The sequence below is a fragment of the Bombus vosnesenskii genome, unplaced genomic scaffold (assembly GCF_011952255.1).
Source record: "Bombus vosnesenskii isolate JDL3184/JDL3185 unplaced genomic scaffold, Bvos_JDL3184-5_v1.1 scf7180000013262, whole genome shotgun sequence".
In the NCBI taxonomy this organism is placed as follows: Eukaryota; Metazoa; Arthropoda; class Insecta; order Hymenoptera; family Apidae; genus Bombus; species Bombus vosnesenskii.
Window position 1 is genome coordinate 877,618 of NW_022882922.1, and position 21,013 is coordinate 898,630.

The window sequence follows — 21,013 nt, forward strand, 5'->3', positions numbered from 1 at the left end:
GATTATACGCAGGACTTGAATTACTCCCACGATTCGTCGTTCACGAAGAAAAGTAACGATGCATATTTTCCACGCATAGTCGGCCGTCGTTTCAACCGAAATGACCCAGTGGTGTAGGGTTAGCGGTCGCCTGGTTCCGCGGGACAAAATTCACCGTACCCACGAGAGTGTCTACACTGGAACGGATATTATTATCTGCGGTACTTAAGCTTTACGTATTTTTGCATAACTCGAAATTAGAAATAATTATTGTTGCACCTTCGGGAACGCCGCGATACCGTCTCGCGTGCGAACCGCTCGGTACCGGTCGCGTCTTTACGGGCTTTTATTCGGAAAATAGAGAAAACCGCATCCAGAATTATATACTGAGTTTTTACCGCGACCATTTCCATGTCACAGTAAATTATTCGCGCATTACTTTTTACTTTCGTTTCTTCCGCTCTACTCTGCGGACGAATATACGAGTTCGTCTTAAATTTGTGGTTTATTATTCGCGATATACTAGATTCATCGTGAATATGAACAATTTAAACAGCTTTCTATGCGCATTTAAATATATTTAAACACCGAAACAGTCTCATTTTTGGATAAAAAGCATATTGATAACTAATCATAAAACCATACATGTAAATAACGTGCTCGCATTTCTACATGTTGAAACGTTCCCACAAATTAAAATCTAACCGGAAAAATATTTGCAAGTATATTGTTAAATGATCCAGAAACGAAATAGTGGACAAAGTGTAGCAATAATTCATTATAACTCGAAAACCGTTTATTGTCTTTATAAACAGCTTATGCAAAATCTATCCCCCACATATAATATTCCAATCTGATAAATTTACATAGATTGCCTGCCGCAAGCACCGAAATTCACACCAACCCACACGAATCTACACATAAAACGTACTAATCCCCAAAAACAAATCGGCCGAGTCGTCAAAGAAGCTTGATCATGGCCCATACCAATGCCATAGCATATACCAAATATCACTAACGCCATCGGTCGCGATCTACTATGCATCACAGAGAGGATATAGCAGCGGTGGTAGAGGGTTAAACACGGACCAGGCAGTTGGCACGGATTGTTGCGTTGATCGTGCAATAAACGCCGCTTAACTGGCGCGGCAAAAGTGCAATACATAGGCAGCGTCGGATAGAGCAGGGCCGTTAGAAAGCGCTCGTTGACATTCGATGCACGCGTACCGTGCGTGAAAAGGATTTCGACGTTATTGTCGCGTCGTTGGTCGGCTCGTAAAAAACAGTAAAAATTACCTAGCGCGTGTATAATTCGACGTACGCTGGACGCTGAAGCTGATTATTGGTCGGAAAACGATGAGAGTGCGACGAGGAGAGAACGACTGGTTGATTCGAGGGGAGTGTCGCTTTATTGTCCACGCAAGAATTGCCTCCGGGCATATACTGTATATATGTATATCGCGGTAGTAGCGTCAGTTAGTTACTGCCTCGTAATGCGCGGCATTAGCCGGAAAACACGGCGATTTTTCGGTCGCCATTGCGCGCCGTCAACGCCATCCATATTCGCGCTTTATCGATGCACCCAACGCGCCGTGATAACGATTACTTTTCAATTTTAGTCAGCCGGCATTATGAGATTCTTTGATGCCACTCGTTTCATTTCGATTTTGCTCGAGCCTCGAGCTGGGTTATCAGGCGTTTTTTTCTGAGTTAGATGGACCTCGATGAAGTTGCAAGTTTGCAGTTTATCGTGTCGACTGACTGCAATTCGGTGAAACGTAATCTTTTCATTACGATTGCTTTGCTCGGTAAGATCGTGGAACGGAATGACATTTATTTTCTGTCTTTTTTTTTTATTAAGGTAGATTCTTTATATATTTTTACAAAATGATTAATATATATAACCGAACCAAGAACAAAAGAAACGATACACAATTAAATGTTCCTGCACTACGAACGAAAAGAGACACTGACCCATAAATCTACGTGCTTCGCCTCGTATTCTAAATCCATATCACAGAGGCAAATTTAACGAAGGTTTGTCTAAAAGCAAAAGAAAAAAGCAAAATCGTTTGCGCTTTATGCTTCATCGAAGGCCAACGAAAGGCTGCGATAATGACGCGTCGCTCGAACCACGAAGCCCGGTTGTTTTGTACTTTTCCGCCACTTAAGGGGCATAAAAATTGGAACAAGGTCGACAATAAACGTATCGATTTTTTGCCGCACGGGTGGGATGATCGCAGGTATTCAATGAAGCTTCGCGGTCCGTTAAAGCGATACGGCTTACCGAGAATGCATTACTATAAATTTGCGTGTAAACATAGCGAATCGCGAGCCAGCGCAAACGATACACAAACTAGTGAAACGTAGCCCGTAAAATTCGGGTGATCCTAGGAAAATACACATAGAACCCAGCCAATCGTTTTGTATTGCTTCGTACCGGCGGCGACCGGAAACAATCGCGTTCGGTTAAACGCCGCGCGGTTACCACTACAGCTCATAATCTCTTTTATGGCCTGTTTTTCCAACGGTGTTGGTTTTCCATTTTCGGTTGAAGGAAGTGGAAGATATTCATGGATTCACGGATATTTGAAGAGTATATATATATGGAGATTTACAGAATTTGCTGATCTTGAACTATTCTTTAAATGTTTATTACTCGTCTGAAAGAATGAATTTTGTGATATCTTATCATTTCATAGGATAATATGTTCGAAGTGATTAAGACTCCGAAATAAAATTTTTATCATCGATATAGTTTCCGAAATGTGACTCGTGATTTATAAATGATAGATTTATGAGCCACATAAATTGATCACCATATATAATTAAAGTACCATTAATATTTGGTAAAGCTGAATTTATACAGCAAAACAATGCGAAACGATATAAAAATTACCAAATGTTAGTACACATTATTGTATCTTCCAATAAATTCATAATTAAGCACTCTGAAAATATGAGAAAAAAATTCTCAAAAATTATTAATACACAGCTGTAGGAAATAAGCCAATGAAAACGCGGCTGCGTTATTTACGGAAAATGAAAAATCACCTACACATCGGAACGATAAATATTGAAGGTAAACCGACACAGAAATCCCAGGTACACGAGTTAAATACTGGACGCAAGCAATACGGTGAAATCGGCGAATGCCTGTACCGTAGAAAAAACACATTTTGAACATTATTAAACGAAACGGTTCGTATAAAATTGGCATTCCGTCGGTGCATAGTTTCAACTGTGAGATGCATTGGCCGATAGAAATTTTTAATTGAAATAACACCACGTTCAAAAAGACGGAAAACAATTTGCAAGCAATATGGCGGCTATAGCTCCAGAGAAGGTTTAATTCTCGAGCTACGAGTGGACGCATCGAACAATATTATTAAATTAAATATTATGATTTGCAAGTGGCGTGGGGATGCGTCCTGTAATATTATTAAATCAAACACCGAGCGACCTTAATAAATTCGTAATACCTTCGTGCATATTTTTAGGGACTTTTAATCAATTTTCAAAGCGGTAAAGCCGTGGGCAAAAATATATAAACATTTACCCGGCTGCGTGCATAGAAAATCGCGGATAATGAACGTGGAGTCGGTATCAAGCGAAACAAGGAACATGACGATAATAAATCCTTCGTCCATGGTGGTTGAAAATTATTAGAAGCCTCGTTAATGTTTGTTGGATCGTTTCCTAGTTAGTCAGTTAATTAATTAGCTACGCCTACTACTATTTTAAACAAAGAAAAATTCATATTTCCGTAGAATGAAAAAGTTGGAAAAAATTTTATTGTGTCTCTGCACGTTAGTGAAAACAACAGCTAGTACTAGTTCATGGATTCGTCGCTTTATCTCTGCCGTTTTTACATTATCTTCTCATAACCAAACCAATCTACATATCAAACACCGAACCACATACCAAGAATAAAGACAACTTGTCAAGATAAACATCGAATCTCATCCAGGAGTAACATTCTAGCGAATACGAAAGCATTGAAGAGAGCTACGATGCGGAATATCGGAACTCGATCGGCTGTATATGACGATGTTCGTCGTGTGTCCCGAAAACACGTTGTAACACGGTCGAACACTCGAAAATATCGTCTCCAGGCAACGTCGGATGATTAATGACCGGCGATAACCACGCTGGTTAATACCGCGTCCCTATTATCGTAGAAGTGTTTATAGCATCGGTAAACGTGAATCGAACGCGGTAGTATGTAAATCGCGCATATAACATAGCGTAGAGGCGGGGGTGTAGCTGCACTGGCGAGTGCTCGACGTGCACGTGTGTTACGTCGAATATTCGGTGAAAAGAAGGCTGTGGCGGGGAGTGCTGTTATGGGCGGTACAAACGATGTTTAGTCGCCGAGCAATATACTAATGGTGTATGTACATAGAAATATAGAGAAACGAATACACACCGAGTATATTTACAATGAATTAACGGGGGCGTTAATGCAAAATCCCCGGGACTACTCGCCATTAGTTTAAACAGATTTCCAGCGTACCCGCGACCTCGCATCTACATAACCGGGACAGAGAGGGCGCGCGCCGAAATTAAACACTCCTCGTTGAAAACTGAACCGCATTATCTGGAGCTGGCGGGACGCCTGAATCCTCCTCCGCGAATTTTCCGGCCAGCCGATGATACGCTTTGCCGGATAATAGGGTCAGTACGAACAATAACCGGCCTTTCTTCCATGAATATCGGCGCAGCTACTGTAGTAATATTGGTGAAGTACATATTTGATATCGAAGGAATTGGATAGGCCGGAGCTGCTATAATTTTGGAGTTACATTGTGGCCTTTGTTGATAAGTTCAAGCAGTTTAAGATAAGATTATATGTACATATAACTATGGTTAACGCTATGGTATATAGCTGCGGTAGCTCTACATTATTTTAACTAATACGCGGGCAAGAAAGAAAGACTAAAAAGAATGTAGAAGTAAGTAAAAAGATAGTTCTAAGTTCTAATAGTTGTAAAATAGTTCTAAGATCAGATATTAGCGTGTATAATCGCATACGTTAATATTATTTGACATGTTAACACGTCTACCTTTAACGCAGGTTAAACAATGTTGATCGCGATGTTAAAATAATCTTAAACGATGAGATATCAATGAAATTCGCGAACCTCAAAGCTTTTTTCGCAAAAAATCATTAAAGATTCATGTTCACGTTCATTCATAAAACAATCCTTAAGAAACTCCAGACACCATTCCATCTTACTGGAAGTTATTTTCACGACATTTTCCAGCGATCCGTTTTCTCGTTCGCGGATGACGAATTAAATAGTAATCAGTTTTAATAAATTCATTCAAGCCCCTCCGTTCGTTCGAACACGAACAGACGAACTGCTCGGCTTCCTGCCGGCTCGTCCGGAGATTTTATCTTTCTCAAACTTTCATAACTAACGGGCTGCATTGGCAATGTATCTTCGAGGATTCAATAAAGCACGAAGGGCCGCGGAAATAACGAGGAACGCTGCCGACGCGTGCACTTTGTCAGCCGTTCCCTAATTAATTCCGAGTAATCGCGTAGAATGTTAATCTGATGCGTCAGCGATCGACGTGCGTGAACACAGACGAAAGGGTTGTTCACTATACGATATTGCCATACTGAATGTTCCTTTATGCTTGACGTACACTCTCACGTTTGTAAGTCAGCTAAATGTCTGGTTAGTATCGTATGAAAAATATATATTAGAAATTCCATCAGTTCCTACGAAACAGTATGAGTAGCAAAGTTGAAAAAGGTTCTATCTATAGACGCGGATAACCTTTAACCTTTGTGAAGTTTGAACGTGATATTACAGGACGCGTGGACAATTCAAAGGAAAATTGTCGATACGATTGAAATACGACATGCAATCGGACACTTACCCGAATACTTCTCCGACTGCATCTGTTCGGTTGGCACGAAGTTTCCCGTGGCATTCGGTGGACAACCATTTCGATTTTGTTGCGTACGTAGCGTGTGAGTCGCATGCAGAGATGGACCACGCGGTGGTACTTCCGGTGGTGCTGGTTCTGGAGGCGAATCTCTACCAGTGTCTGTAAAAGATCGCGTAGCAACTTAGATTCCTACGTTCCGTCGTGTTAAAAGATCGAATAAATATTTTATACGTGCATTTATATTTAAAACATGCAGGGAACCGTTTGCAAGCTGTTGAATTTTAATCTCGCCCGATCATTTTGTCATCACATTGTTACGATGTAATTAGCAACAAACGTACGTTTCGATATTAATCGTTTATAATATAATATAAGATATTATAGTAATTCGCTAATGAATTTTATCTTTTCCAAATGACGTGAAAGATTGTAACAACCAAGGCCGTCAAAAAAGGAGACCACCCGCGGGACGCGTACCATGACAAAATTATTCGTCAATGGGGCCACGGGTGCACGGGACACCGTAGGAAGGACGCATCTTCATCGACGCGTGATACACAACGTTTATTTCACGGTCGAATTATTGCATATATCGGCACAATTATATGAAAGTCCATTCTCTCTCATTTGCGTCCCCTTATCCGCGCTCCGTGATACCGCGATTATCGCCCAGTGGAAACGCGAGCAATTAAACAGCATCATTGACTGGCCGTTTCCTAATTGCGTTTTATGCATGCGGGTACGAAGGATGTATTTTACATCAGATTATCTATGTCGGCCCGGTATACGAAGAGAAAAAAAAGGAGAGCGAAAAAATTTGCGATGGCCGTTTCTCCCGACAGGTACAGATAAACCATGTTCTATTGTACACATAGGAAAAATCAATCACGCACGTATCTAGATAGTCGATACGAATATTCAGCTCTGCTCTTAACTGTGAACGCTTATTACGGCGTTTAAAGCAGCGACGGTAATTCTAAAAATTTTTCATTTCCGGACAGGGTGCTCGGTTCCGGCCCTTAGGGGTTCACGTTGCGGGCATTCCGTAGTCGAGTTGCTTATAAAGTTATTCAAACTTGTAAGGAACTCTTGCCGGCGAATAATTAAAGTTACCTAAATGCAAAGGGCACAAAAGAAGGGCTGGCAGGCATGCTGCGAGCAACTAGACCGACCGTTCAGGCACGTATTCATGAAAACGCATGCCCGAATGGCGTCGCGTACGCATCCACTAAAAATAAACACTTCATTGTACATGACCGTTCTTCTTGGGTTTATGAATGGTGCATGGAATTAGATTTCAAAAAAAAAAAAAAAAAAAAAAGAAGGGAAAACCCACTATCCTGCTAATGAATATGGAGACTTTTCTCGTGGATGCACAGGCAGTTAGTAGAATTTATAGGTGATTCACTCGAAGAACAAATTGAGAGAATAATTTTTATAGATAATAACAATTTTCCAACAGTTAAAAATGAAATCTCTTTACACTTTCTTTTACATTATTTTTATTCTTCGTACAACAAATCTATCTTTCTAAAAATAATCGTTACTCGTCGAAGGATATTTAAGAACTCCATATAATAAGAATCTTGCATCGTGTACAAAGAACGAACTATTCTTCTCCCTGGTTTCATCGACTGAACAAGTTAAACCGAAATTAATCGTACTTATCTTGTGCAAATTGCAATTTGCAAACGCGATCCGTGTATCTTGTAAGAACACGTGAGGATAATAGATACTGCCGGCAATAAGGGACGATGACGCGGCAAATCGATAACGCGTTAAGCATATATATAATTGAGGCAATGTATAACCATTAGGGGTTGTTAATGTTACAGCGCGCATTATTGTAAATCAAGGTTAACTGCAATACGGTGGTTTATTACGCTTTCGCGAAGCTGTGTAACTTGGTTTGCGGCAACTCCGACGCCGGATAATGGAATTTCGCTCTTCAGCCATCTGGATTAAAATCTATTAACTTAGCGATCGCAACTTGCTCCTGCTTCCTCTCTAATTTCATATTCATGTGCTGGCAGCTGACTTATTTCGTGATATATAAAACATTTTTTCTCCACGAGGCTGGCTTTATACATGTGTTGACATTTTATTAATCATCGAGCTTGGCGAACGGATTACACTACGAGACACGGTCAACTCTCATTGATGAAATCTTGAAGAATATTAAGGTATTCTGATACAATGCGAATTAAAATTACTCGGTGCTAAAATAATGAGTTTTGCTTAAGATTTCCGAGATTTTCAAGTTGTCGAGGAAAAATTTTAATAGCTCGAGATCTATCAAGATTCAGATTTATCAACTTTTAAGTACTCAAAATACTCATGAGAAACTTCAGTTTCATCCAACATTTATCAGATCACAAGTGAAGTTTTATTGAGAATTCAAAATTCATCAAAATTATTAAGCGTGGAATCGTGTCTCAAGCGATCGAAAATATTTCAAAGCTCATCATAATCATAAGTATCTTTCAAAATTCACCGGTGTACTTAATCCAAGTACACTGTCTCAAAGCACAAAACGACGAACTACGTGCAACGAGTGCAACGCACATACAATGTTACGTACCTGTGAAGTAAATAGGCCTGGACAGTGCTGCGCGTGTGAAGGAATGTGCAGAAGAGAAAAGTGCGTTAGTGCGGCAAGGTTAGGCGTGTGCACGCGAGAATTGGAACGTGCTGTTACGTGATGCAAGCCGGCTTGGTGAGCGAACAAAAGTCGAGCGATGTGTGAACGACCGCTTGAATGAGAGAGAAGAAAACAAAAAAATAAAAGGCCAGAGAAGAAATAAACGAATAATGCCGAATGACATGTCGTTGCGCCGTCACGCTGAACGATAACGACGATGTAACGAAATCGCGCGTGTACGTGCGACCTGAATTACGAAGAATCAGTCGCTGGTAATAATTAAACCGTTCAAGCTCTCTTTCCACGTTGACAGCGCTGAGAACTTCGCTCGTTAACGCGAACCTCGCCTTTTTTTTGTCATTTCATACTTTTTGTTGCTTTTATTGGTAGGTCCAACTCCGAATCACAATGATTGAAATCGAATTGTAACACTTTTCACACAGCGTGATAGGCGATAACGAATCGTCATGCGAGTCGTTGATCTGCAATAAGCTAGATTGATACTATTGATACGAAGGAATAAAGATTAGGTCTTTTCTACCTGCTAGCGATCTTGAATTGTTATTTCTATTTACCTGGTTCACTTGAGAGGTACATTTTGCCCTTTTATCGTGTTTACGCAAGATTTTATTCAATTTTGTTTCATAGTTATTTATTTAGTAACTTATAACGATATTCTCTCTGCTTGAGAATTCACGTGTACTCTGATATTTCCGACGAACCATGTCCGTATTGCTTCTATCGTTTCTCTAATAAATTCAGGATCGAATTGCGATTCAATTTATGTTTAATATCTCTTATAATTAGTATCGATTTTCATCTACAATAATTATTCTAATAAACGTGCCACAACAATTGAACTCGATACTAGACACAGACAACAGATCCAACGTTCTAATCAGCCTCGTATTTATAAGAAATTAAGAGAAATGCAATATTTTAATTTTTTTCAATGATCCATTAATATGTACTTGAATTATGAATTCTAGAAACTGACAAGAATAGATCCATCACATTTACAGATAATACATAATGTAACACATGTATACACGAATATGGACACAAGGATTATCCTGTTGTGTATGATTACGTTAGAATTAACCAGGTGCGTCGATCAATAGCGTGAATTACAAACGAAGACCGTTTCTCTTCGGTGCACCGGAGTGTTAGTCGATATTTTCCGTAATAAGCGGTGATAATTGCTTAATTAAAGCGAACCGTGAAACGCGCAATGCGTTCCTGTCAGTGGCAGCCGCGTCGCTCCCGTATCTTGGACGACTTTACCGTCGAAACGTACATTCGTTGCAGTTATTGAACAATCTGCCGGCATTGTTCGAGTGTTGGGAACACCTGTAACGCTCAATTACAAAGTCGATAGCCCACGTTGACGAGAAAAATGTCCGCCACGGCATCTCGCCGATGAGTTATTCTCCTGCATTTATTGACGACGATGCAAACGAATAGCAGCGTATCATTTTCTTTCGTTTTTATCGTCATTCTTCTTGAAAAAGGTTCACGTTTTTTCTACTATACTATACTATATATGTGGTAGAAAAAAATATGACGAGGTTGTAAATTAATCGAGCGTAAAAGTACATACATGTCGATAGCCGAAGCAGAAATTTGAGACGATCTAAGGGGAGATAAGACGCCTGGAGACCCGATAGAAGTGTTCAACTCCATACAAAAATGACGTTTGGCTCGTTTCACCGAAAGTAATTTAGTCAATATATTATTTCCATATCGAGTTTCTAGTAAAAATAATTCGTGAATCGACAGAAATTACAAAAACCCTTCTTTCTTTTTTTAAAGCTAATAGCGTGTCACGTCGCTTTTATTTACGACTTCTCCATTAAATAATTAAATTGCAAACTCGACACGTTACACGCTACGGCCTTATTTTTCTACCATTTTTATAACAATTCGCAATTTACAAGATCTATTATTATACTTGCGGTTAACGATGCATGCGCCGGAGGTTATTGTAGCGTGTTATCAACAATAACAGTATCGACGGATTGTCAGGGTTGTCAACGACGGTGTTTCTATCGTAGATTATAATCGTTTGTCAGTCGATCGTTTTTATTTCGTTCCTACGCGAAATCGTTCTACATGGATACGACGGCATAATGCTAGCTGCAGGCAACGCGTTGCCCGCATCGAGTTAAAATCGATTGTTGCCACGATGACGGTCCGTGCGACGTCATTGACTGCGGTTCAAATCGCATTGTGATCTGTGATGGATTACCGTTTATATCGAAGCGTACATCAAATCGAAATCAATTTTCTTTCGCGATCGCCAGAATTATCTTCGTTGAATGCGCGCACCGAACCATGCCCGCTACGTGAATACGGAAAATCGTGTAACTTCAGGAGCATTGTGGTTTCTGATGGACTCCAAATATCGTTTCGCCAACAGGAAAATTAATAACTTGATTTAACGTCGTTCAACATATAGCGAGTGTATACACGTAAAATATTCAACTAAATCACTTTTTATTGCGTCTCAAACATAAACGTTCAATCACGGTAGAATTTTGAGTGCTTCGCAGATTCTAACAAAAATATCTTCTTTTCGGCATAGCTTTACAATTGACCGTTACACTTTGACTGCCACGTTGGTCTTATATGACCAGTCACGGACGCTACGGTGGTCATTGATGACCGGAGTGCTTGAATTTTTTACAATTGTAAAAATTGAATGAAAATTGACAGTTAGGGCATTTTGAATATAACCGACAGATAGAAGATACTTTGAAATAAAAAGTGCCCCATTGAACAATTAAACATTTTTAATAGAACATCAATAAGAAAATGTTAACTCGGAACAATCTTCGGATAAACCTTTACGTCAGATGAATACAATGATAAAATCCGATGATATACGCAATTGTATTACTACGGTAGAACGACATTGATATAAAATTCTTTGAAGAAAAGTAATGACATTCTACATTGCATATTTCCACGTACTCAACTGTTTCTCATTATCATTTTCAGTCACAAAACTTGGAACCAAATCTTCAGCCAATCGAATTTCTCTCGTTTTCTTTTTCTTTTTCGATTAACAACTGCTGCAATTTATAAGTTTATAAATTTATAAATTTGTATACTATCGATAGACGAACTTGGCTATCTACAGGACGCTTATTTATTCACACGTTTAATCCTACGCAAGGACCGATAGGACATTGACGAAGTGGAAGTTTAGTCAATCGCAGCTAACCAATCGCGGATCGTGATGGCGACCGCGGACAAAGGGGCGAACCAGGTTATCCCTGGACCGTGGATAGAGTTAGTCAGACGCCGGCAAGGGTGTACAAGGTGGCCGACAGTGACTTGATGCGGTTAGCGATTCGCGCTGCTAACTCGATTTGATGCTCTAATGCCTTCGTCACGTCCGACGTAGCTGGCGTATTCATGTAAATACGAATTATTTCCTGGCAGTCGCTGCGGTCGCGACGTTCGTTGACCACTGCAACACTGCTCAAGGATTCATCTTGCTTGGCGGAAATTTATTTGTGACTCGATTCGAATTATGATAATATTATTCGGCATAAAATCTAATGAGAGAAGATTAGATTGACGTCGATAATGAATTTTTGAAGATTGTTGTTACATCTAAATTTTTAGTAAATTTTGTTTTCCATTGAAGGAAATTGGGGATGGATAGAAGAATGTGTATCTAATCCGAACTCAGAGCAACGAATACCGATGTTTCAGATATTGATGTCTAGAAATTCGGAACTTTATTCGTAATACTTGTGATTTTATACGAAACATAAAAAGTAGAGTAAACCTAGTTACTTTGAAAAAGCAAACTTTCAAATGTAGTTTAAATTAAAAGTAAATTCGTAAAAAAACCGAGGTACGAAATTTGTTTGCTTTAACACGAAAAACTGGGTTATAAAGTTTATTTGCATAAAAAGTGTGTTGCTCGAATCAAAGAGAATCACGTCCCCAAATAATTCATAAGAATTCACACATGAGTAAAACATTTTCCTATGAAATTTTTTCATAAATATAACATTCATAATTTACGATATTATGACAAACATCTGGGATAATTTTGAGTTTGAATTATACTAAATTACGCTAAATTATAATCTTTTTCTTCCATAAACAAATCAAATCCTCATCGTAGAAAGTTAAACAGCCAACGAATTACAGTCGAAATTGTAAAGTCTAAGTACACACATTCAACTCTATTTATCTTCAGCAGCGATAATCGCTTATCACTTTTATTCGAGCTACCGAAACAATGGCTCATTAAGAATCCCGTTCGCCGATGGTAACATCCGATAAGGTTCAGCCTGTTAAAGTTTCCATAAACGAGAACTACGGAGATTCTCTATTTGGTTTTGCCGAAACGTATCACGATTAAGCTCGATATTAGGTTACCGCATGCCCGTACATTTTCGGTCTGGAACGAAGCGGAAGAAGTACAACGGTAACGATAATGGTGAACACGGACTATTGGCATAGTTTTCAAGTGGTGCTTAAAATTATTCCTATTTCGAGAAACCTGGCCACAATCCAGCTTGTCTCATGCCTTCTAGACCAGGTCCTACCATTTGAACAAAAAGAAGAAAAAAGAAAAAAAAAGATAGAAGAAGATGGATGAAAGATTTGAAAAAAAAGATAAAACTGGAAATAAAAGACAAATGTTTTATTCCATTCACGATCGATAGCACTGCGTGTGGCACCTTTTCCTCTTGTGTTCGCTTTTTCGTTTCCCTGTAATTTATACGATTTCCCGGCCGATCGTATTTCACATTAAACTGCCGACCGAATGGATCAGATGTGCCTGGGTCCGTTCAAAGATGCGGCTTTGTTGGCCGCATTATTTGCAATTTAAATAATCCGACAGATCGGTAATTAATCGTCCGGTTCGACAACATTTTTTCCCCCGCTCGAATAAGCTAATATCGGCCGGGGCCGGGATTTACATTGGTACACGAACCGAATGGACACACGATCGGCGCAGTTAAATTTTCTAGGGCAATCGCACCAATCGATATCATATTTGTTGGCTCGCGGCTTCGTTTCAGGAAATTAAATTCTGCAATCCGGGCCCCACCGGCGCGACGCTGGGCACACGTGTTCTTTGATTCACCGCCTTAATTGCCTTCCGTCTTTTTATTTCGATGGTAATTGGAACGGTAATAGGGAATTTTTGTGCGGAACGCTCGGCAATGCCGCCAAACGAGATGCTTTTTGAAATGTATACACTGTGTGTAATAGACGGTTGTGATGGATTTGACATTCGAAGTATAAACTTTTATATTGGATGTTGAAAATAGTGATTGCGATTCGGAACTAGATTTTGAATTACATATATCCTTTTAGTCACAGATGGAATTGCTACAGAGAAAAACATTTTTTTTTTTTTGATATTTTAAACGTTATAACAAATTTAATTAATTGCGGATAAAACTAATTTATTTAGAAAATTACGTAATTGGAAGTTGCATGAAAATTATAATTTGTAACAAAGTTCTTCCGCTTCTAATAAAAAACAGCTAAAATACATTTGCTTTTACACGATGAATTTTATCGTATTTTTTCCACAAAGAAAATTATATACATAGCATAATGCTAGGGATTTTAATCTCTTCTCTCTTGTGCCTATTCTAACCTCAACAACTAACGTGGGAAACGGCAAACTCCGAACATGTTTTCATACAAAATTAAATTTCATTCGAAGTACCAGGATATTTTGGTATTAAAATAGTCTTAATTCTAGAATATTTTATACAGAGTAAACGTCATCTTGAGATCCGTAATTCGACAATCTTCGACGCTATATTGCCTGTCGGAATGTCCCTGCGGTCTAATGGAGGATCTCGTGGCATCTATTAGCAAATGGTTCCCAACGGTCAGTGCTTGCCCGCGTTAACCCCGTGCTCGCCACCGTCAGAAAGACGATTGATATTACATTAGATCAGCGTAGTCTAATATAGGCCAGTCGAAAACCATGTTACTAAATTGCTGGTCACTAGGGACTCGGCACAATTACGATCCCACGTCCACATAAACCTACTCCAGACACGTATTAAATGCGAGTATATAGCCATGAAACTCTTGCTTCCTGACGATTTGCAAATTTCAAGGGACATATAAATATTTTGACGTTTATTATATCGAGTTTCTCGCTCGAATTGTTTATTAAAATTTTTAACGAAGTCCTATTATATTCTGGCGATGATTATAAGCGTAAAATTGATCCAAGCATATGTATCTACATCAATTAGCGAGAAATTTCTACGCTCTTATAAAATCCACTGATCCTAATCAAACTCTCCTTCTTACGTCGAACATCCTGGACATCCATCTTTTCTCCCTCAAACGTTAGATTGATTTTACAATTTCTCATTTCACGGTCCGAAAATAAATTTAACCAATCCTCAGGAGCAGGACATGGAATCGGCGGAGTAACCGGAGGCGACACATGCACCAACAGATACTCACATCTATGCCGTCGTCGTTCACGTGTCACTGATACGTCAACGTCGAGAAGTTTGATCTAGCGATCCGCTTTAACGGGCGCCTCAGTGCGCCCGGAGGGCAAAGACTCGGAGCCGAGTATCTGTCTTCGCAGCGTTGCGCCACCTATGTACCTACCTAACCTTATGTACGCGACCTAAGAAGCTCTACATAGGCGTCGAACGAAGGGAAGCAGGGTCTTAATCCGCGCCGCTAATTTCCACGGAATCTACGCGTAATGCGATCACACTTCGGCAAGCAGAGGCAATGGCTGGCGAAGCAGCAAATTCCCGGACGAAACGACCCGTAACCAGCGCGGCGTGCTCGATCTTTGCCCGGCTGTTCCTATCCTCCGCCTTGCCTCTCGGCTTTCCTAACACCCCAACACGGTTCGACATCGCCGTTGTTTCGCGATATCGGCAGACGACTAATTGGTAGCCGGGGCTCCGGCGTCAACGAAACACCCCGGCCAAACGAGATCCGACGAAATTTCGTTTAAAAGTTTGGCAGCCAGCCTCGCCACGACGACATCGAGAACTCGCCGACGGAGCCACGGCTACGGTGGCTGAGAGGGCAGGGAACTCGAGAAGCCGCAAAGCTACTTTCTCATCTCCGTGGTAACGCTAAAACTGCGTTACGCGGCACACCGAGGAACCTGCTGAACGACGTACCCGCGACCAGCCCAGGCCTAAATACCCACGGCATTCCAAAACAATATAGCCGCTCAGCTAACTTCTAACGCTGACCTACGTTCTAACTAGTCCGGCCTCGCTACTCGCAACTGCTAACTCGGTTACTCTTCCAGGCTCCTCGCCTTCCCCTGCCCTCTTCGCCATCGTTTCGTGTTTCGCTTCTCGAAGAGCGAAAATCTTCCTTTTGGTACTGGGTGTTGTTCAAATTTTTTAAATAATTATATAGTAAACAGGTAACTATCCGAACCAATTGGAACCGAGGTGATGCGGAAAATCGAATTATTCGGGATAATGAAACATGCATGCAATCACCAAAAAATGCTACCTTCGAATGCATTAAAAAATTCTTTCTTCCTTATTTCGCTACGCAACAATTCTGCTTTCTTTGGTTAGAATATCCAATCCGGCATTTTTTAAAATTCTGAGTGGCTCGTTCGTTCACGAAAACGAGTGCAAATCGAATCAGTATTGAGCAATAAAACAAAACTTCACTTAACGAACAAATAAAATTTAAATTTCCATGCAACCTTCTTTGAGACTGCTTGCTTGGACCAGTCGTTTTCTGAAAGGAAAATGTGTAAGGCGGACATCGTCGCCCTTATGGAAACTTTGTAACCGGTTACATTGACGAGCCACGACACCGCAAGATCCGACAACAATGAACTTATCTCTCAAAACCGAGAGTCCCTTGGTTATTTAATGAGCCGACCCATAAGGCAGTTTGTCGATTACGACGCTGTTAGCCAGCGTAACGGTGGCGCATCGTCTGAAACATTTGCCTTTGCCTTAAGATCCTCCGCTCAGTCCCTTGCCTACGGCCGTTTCGCGAAGCATCGCAATTACCACGCCAGGAACTGTGCGCCGAGCAAACCAGAAATTCGAGTGTAATTGTCCCGCGCGGCCCGCGGTAAAGATCGAGACGGAATTGGATCCTCGCGGGAGATTCTTTGGCGCCTGGTTTATCGCGATCTCTCGTTTCTAACCTTTCGAAAGAACAAAGACTTTTCTTATCTGCTTGAGATACCTGGGTTAAGTTTTTGGAAACTTTTGTTAGACTTTTGAAGCAAACATTTTGGAATCTTGCAATTATACATGAAACTTATGAATGAAATTACAGAAGGACGTAAAAGTTTAATACGTATAAGACATTTTTTTTTCTTTTTTTTTTTAATGAACTCAACCTTGTTAAACATTATATTATTTCTCGTTTTCCCAATCTTTGCTCCTACGGAGAATTTTAACATCGCGTATCGTGTTTTGAGTAGGTACAGAATATAATAATACGATGCAGAGAATAGAAAAAATAAGTATAAAAGGAGTACATGGCACGACTTACTAAAAATATCTATGATCGACTTAGTTTGGCTTAGCACCAGAAATCTCAAAAATGAAGTCACTCACAACAGATCACAATTTACATGTCACTTGTGTCACTCTGTTCGGTATGGAAGAAAGACACGGGGTTTGTATCGAATTACAACAATGCACCGATAAAAATCTCAGATCCTTCCGGTTGAACAGGGTGACTATTAATATTAAGCTTTTAACGAGAAACACGTTTACACGAAACCCGATTTAACTCAGGCCAGGGGCTCGATACCAGCCGGTAATCCTGTTAGTCTGGTAATCGTATTTGAGGCACGGATCGTTAACTTATCGCTTCGCGGGAGATTTTACGTTGCGATTTCCGGAACCGGTTGCGCTCGCGGCAATCAATGAATTTATTCGCGCGCAACTAGCCAATGTTTCGAAATGCGCGCGGATTTTCTAACCTTGTTACTTTTGATATTCGATTGTAAGCATTTCCTAACCTCTTTGCTTTCGATGCGTTTCGTTCCGATGTATTCGTCCCGATTTTTGAAATCGGCATTCCTTGTATAAAATTTCGAATTTCCGTGTTGTTGACACCTGATCTCTTTCGTGTTTCATTGCATTTACTTCGTCGTAAGATACGTGACGAGTAATGTCTACTAACCTCATACGTGGAATGAAAATTTAAAATGAAAATTTCATCGAGATCGCTTAACGTTACTGTAAGCTACAAAGGGGTAAAAAAAAGGTTGAAAATCGCAGTTTCTCACAACATTCGACCTATAACTGTAATAAATCTACATCTTTCAACGTCTGCCGTTTGTTTTTGCATCAACCGATTTTCATGCAATTTTCAGCATGTCATAAATCTTCAAAATCTGTTGTTTAAATTTTTATTACAGGCTCAGATGAAAAAAGGTTATAAAAAATGACCTTTACTTTTTTCTCCGCAATTCCAACCAATTGCAATATTTTTGAAAAAATTTTTACGCTCCACCTAACAAATTAATTCTTTTAACTCCTAAAAAAAACCAGTCTGATCCAATTTTAAAAAGTTATTCTGTTCCAAAGAATTTTACTTTTACTTTTTCTACAAGAAAATTCCATCGTGTACATTTTTTTGATTTCTCATATGATTACCCCGCTCTTATTATACCGATCAATATAAAGACATTAAAACAAATATAAAAACGCTCGTTTTTTACAACGTGTGCATTTAAACATTGACGATCATATGGATACTCTCAGTAGTTAATTTTCTGTCATCAGTTGACGTATCAAAATTCTCAGTATTGGATCGTTCGGAAAGCTAGTTTCGATTTATATTTCGATTCGATGTACATTTATTGAGTTATATAAGTGCTATTTTGTTCCACGATCTTTCTCCGCAAATCTTTCACGCAAATTGAATATCCCATCCTTTCAGAACCTCTCAGGTTTTTCGCCAAAAAACTGTTTAATATGCCTTTTTACATCGACCAAATCCCTTAAAAATTGGAATGAACTTTCCGAGCGATCCAATATATGTTATGAGTAATACCTGAGCGAGGTGAAGTCGTTTCCGAGGAGCAGGGAACGTGGTATTTTGAGACTGCATTGATAATTGGTTGTGATCGCGCAAGCGCTATCTTATTTTCATCGAGTAAGAGTGAGTCAGTGTAAATGCTTAGCTAATTTATTTTCTCCTTCTGCCATATATCATTGAGTCAGTTACCAATGACCAATGCGGCCCCAAAGTGCCACGTGACCGTGTTTCCTGCTCTCCGGAAGTGGCTTTATATCTCTCGCCAGAAGTGGAGCTTTATACTCGGATCTGCATTCCCATGTTCGTGATATCTATCATGGTATCGATATTCCTATGTACACTATTCCTCATTCTCCAATGTTCTTGCCACCGATGTACAATCTTTCTAATTTTCTAATTTCTTTTCAGTTCGTAATTACACGTATTTTCTAATCTCGTCATTTTCAATATATAATTATATATATATATATCGAATGCTTATACGTCATTGCTATAGAATTTTCACTGTCAATATGCAATCGTGCAGGCTTGATAATTTCGTAAATCTCAAAATACGAACCTGTACGTCTTCCGACGGCGTTACTTTAGTTCGCGCGCGAGGATGAGTACGAGAATTTGGCGGCAAATGGAATGACTACATGCAATGGGCAAATAATACAACGAATAATGCATGATGCAATGACAGGCAATGAGAATGGCGCGAGAAATGGTGGTGCTGAGATGATGTGAAAGTGAACTTACCATTGGTGAGATGCATGCGAGAATGCTCGTCTGGGAAGACAGTTTCGGAACGATCGCTGGCCGTGGAGCTGCTACTCAAAGCACTCGTGTGACCTCGTCGCGTTCGTCGCCCCAAGGTCCCGCCACCGGTGCTCGTCTTTTTCGATGGCGCCGCATAAACCGTTTCACCTACGGTGTATCAGAATCGTTGGAATATCTTTGGGTACATTAGAATATCTTTTCGTAGAGTCTTGCGACAGTTAAAGCGAATGGAATTTAAAGATGCTATATGCTATCGGAGAATAAGGATACATTTTTCAGCTACTGTACATTTACTCTGGGAATTCGTCGTGGAATGAAATGGAAAAGGATAAACAGAAATGATATATTTTAAACGTCTGGTTAATTTTTAGACGGATACTTGATATCGTACTTTTTCATTCTTCAAGTACTTTTATAACCAAGTGCCTTTGTAAAAGAAAAAAGAGTACAGGTTGACGAAGAAGATTCAAATTTAAAAACTAAGACGAAATAAAAACCATCGAGACAAATAATAAAATAAGAACTTTCACGTGAGTACTGTTTAAACGAATTTTCCTTATTTCAACACTCGGTTTCGTTTCTCCCAAAATTAAAAGTTTCTCAGACATTCAAGTACGCTTCTACCGACTCTCCATATTTTTCTGAAAGAATCCTGGTATTCTACTCTAACTTTCCGACTACGTTAACCGACAATCGATGCAACAGCAAGTTAATATTTGCAAGAGCCAGAGACGAGATATCGTGAATGTTATTCCGAATCGCGTAGCGAGCGTTTCTGTTGCATTAATCAAGTCGACCGGGTTGACTCGCAACATAACGTTAGCGAGACTCGTCTCGTGGCATTTGTAAGTATCATCTTCGTTGCAAGTGTATACGAGCAAACGTAACTCGCTCGCGGCTCTAATTAACTCCGTACCATTGCCATTGCGGGATCTCTCCGATGATATGCTCCCATTGTAATGATGCCGGCGAGAGTTGGTGCTCTCCAGGGGAAACGGAGATGCCTGTCGATGATTCGGCGTCAAGGTTGGAGGCGGCGTTGGGAATGGTGTTGTCGGATTATCGGTAGTAGCGGCGCCCTCTGTGTCGGATCCTGTACGATACGATCGGTCACCAACGCCTGCAATCATAAATTTTGCATGATTTTAGTGCTTGAGATTGCCAATGATAGATAATTGGGATTGGCGGAATTTTATGGTTTGATCGTTTTCCTCGAGAGACGATGTGCGTAAATTAAATATCGTTATCAATTTCAAGTTTCCAAACAGATGTAGTATTTAAAATTTGTAGTAGATGTAGTATAAAAGATGTAGTAAAGTTGTATTTCTTTTTTATGATAATTCCAACACTAAATATAATTTTCCAAATATTTTCAAATTACCAAAATATAAGTATTCCTCACAGTCATTTTGCCTCGTTTTGTCATCTATATAAAATTGCGTACAATGGGATGAGAATATTTTGCGGACGTTTAAAGATCATTAATTTTCATCTCACGAAAACAAGGTTTCGGATCTCTCTCCAATTCCCTTTCTCATTGTAATCCATTAACTCATCGACAAAGGGTCGCCCGTATCCTCAGCGGACCACGTCAAGCCTATCCCAACGCGTCTGCTCTTAAACGTGGCCTCATTGTCATCGGCTTGTCCATCGAACCGAACGAGTGTCCGACGTGTCGCTCACTATGCAAATATGATTGTTCAAGATCGAAAT

The 21,013-nt window shown here is 39.9% G+C and overlaps 1 protein-coding gene across 5 annotated transcripts in view; it reads right to left on the reverse strand.

Annotated features, from left to right (window-relative positions):
• Positions 1–21,013, reverse strand: part of LOC117239971 (teneurin-a) — a 702,004-nt gene that overhangs the window by 383,122 nt on the left and 297,869 nt on the right. For 4 of the 5 annotated variants that reach the window (XM_033505890.1, XM_033505950.1, XM_033505814.1 and 1 more), the window contains exons 5-8: positions 20,217–20,420; positions 19,280–19,447; positions 8,465–8,491; positions 5,872–6,042 (exon numbers count right to left, since the gene is read on the reverse strand). In XM_033505890.1, coding sequence (XP_033361781.1) covers positions 5,872–6,042; positions 8,465–8,491; positions 19,280–19,447; positions 20,217–20,420 — 570 coding nt within the window. The remainder of the gene's footprint in view (positions 1–5,871; positions 6,043–8,464; positions 8,492–19,279; positions 19,448–20,216; positions 20,421–21,013) is intronic. The other variant, XM_033506078.1, reaches the window with a different exon arrangement.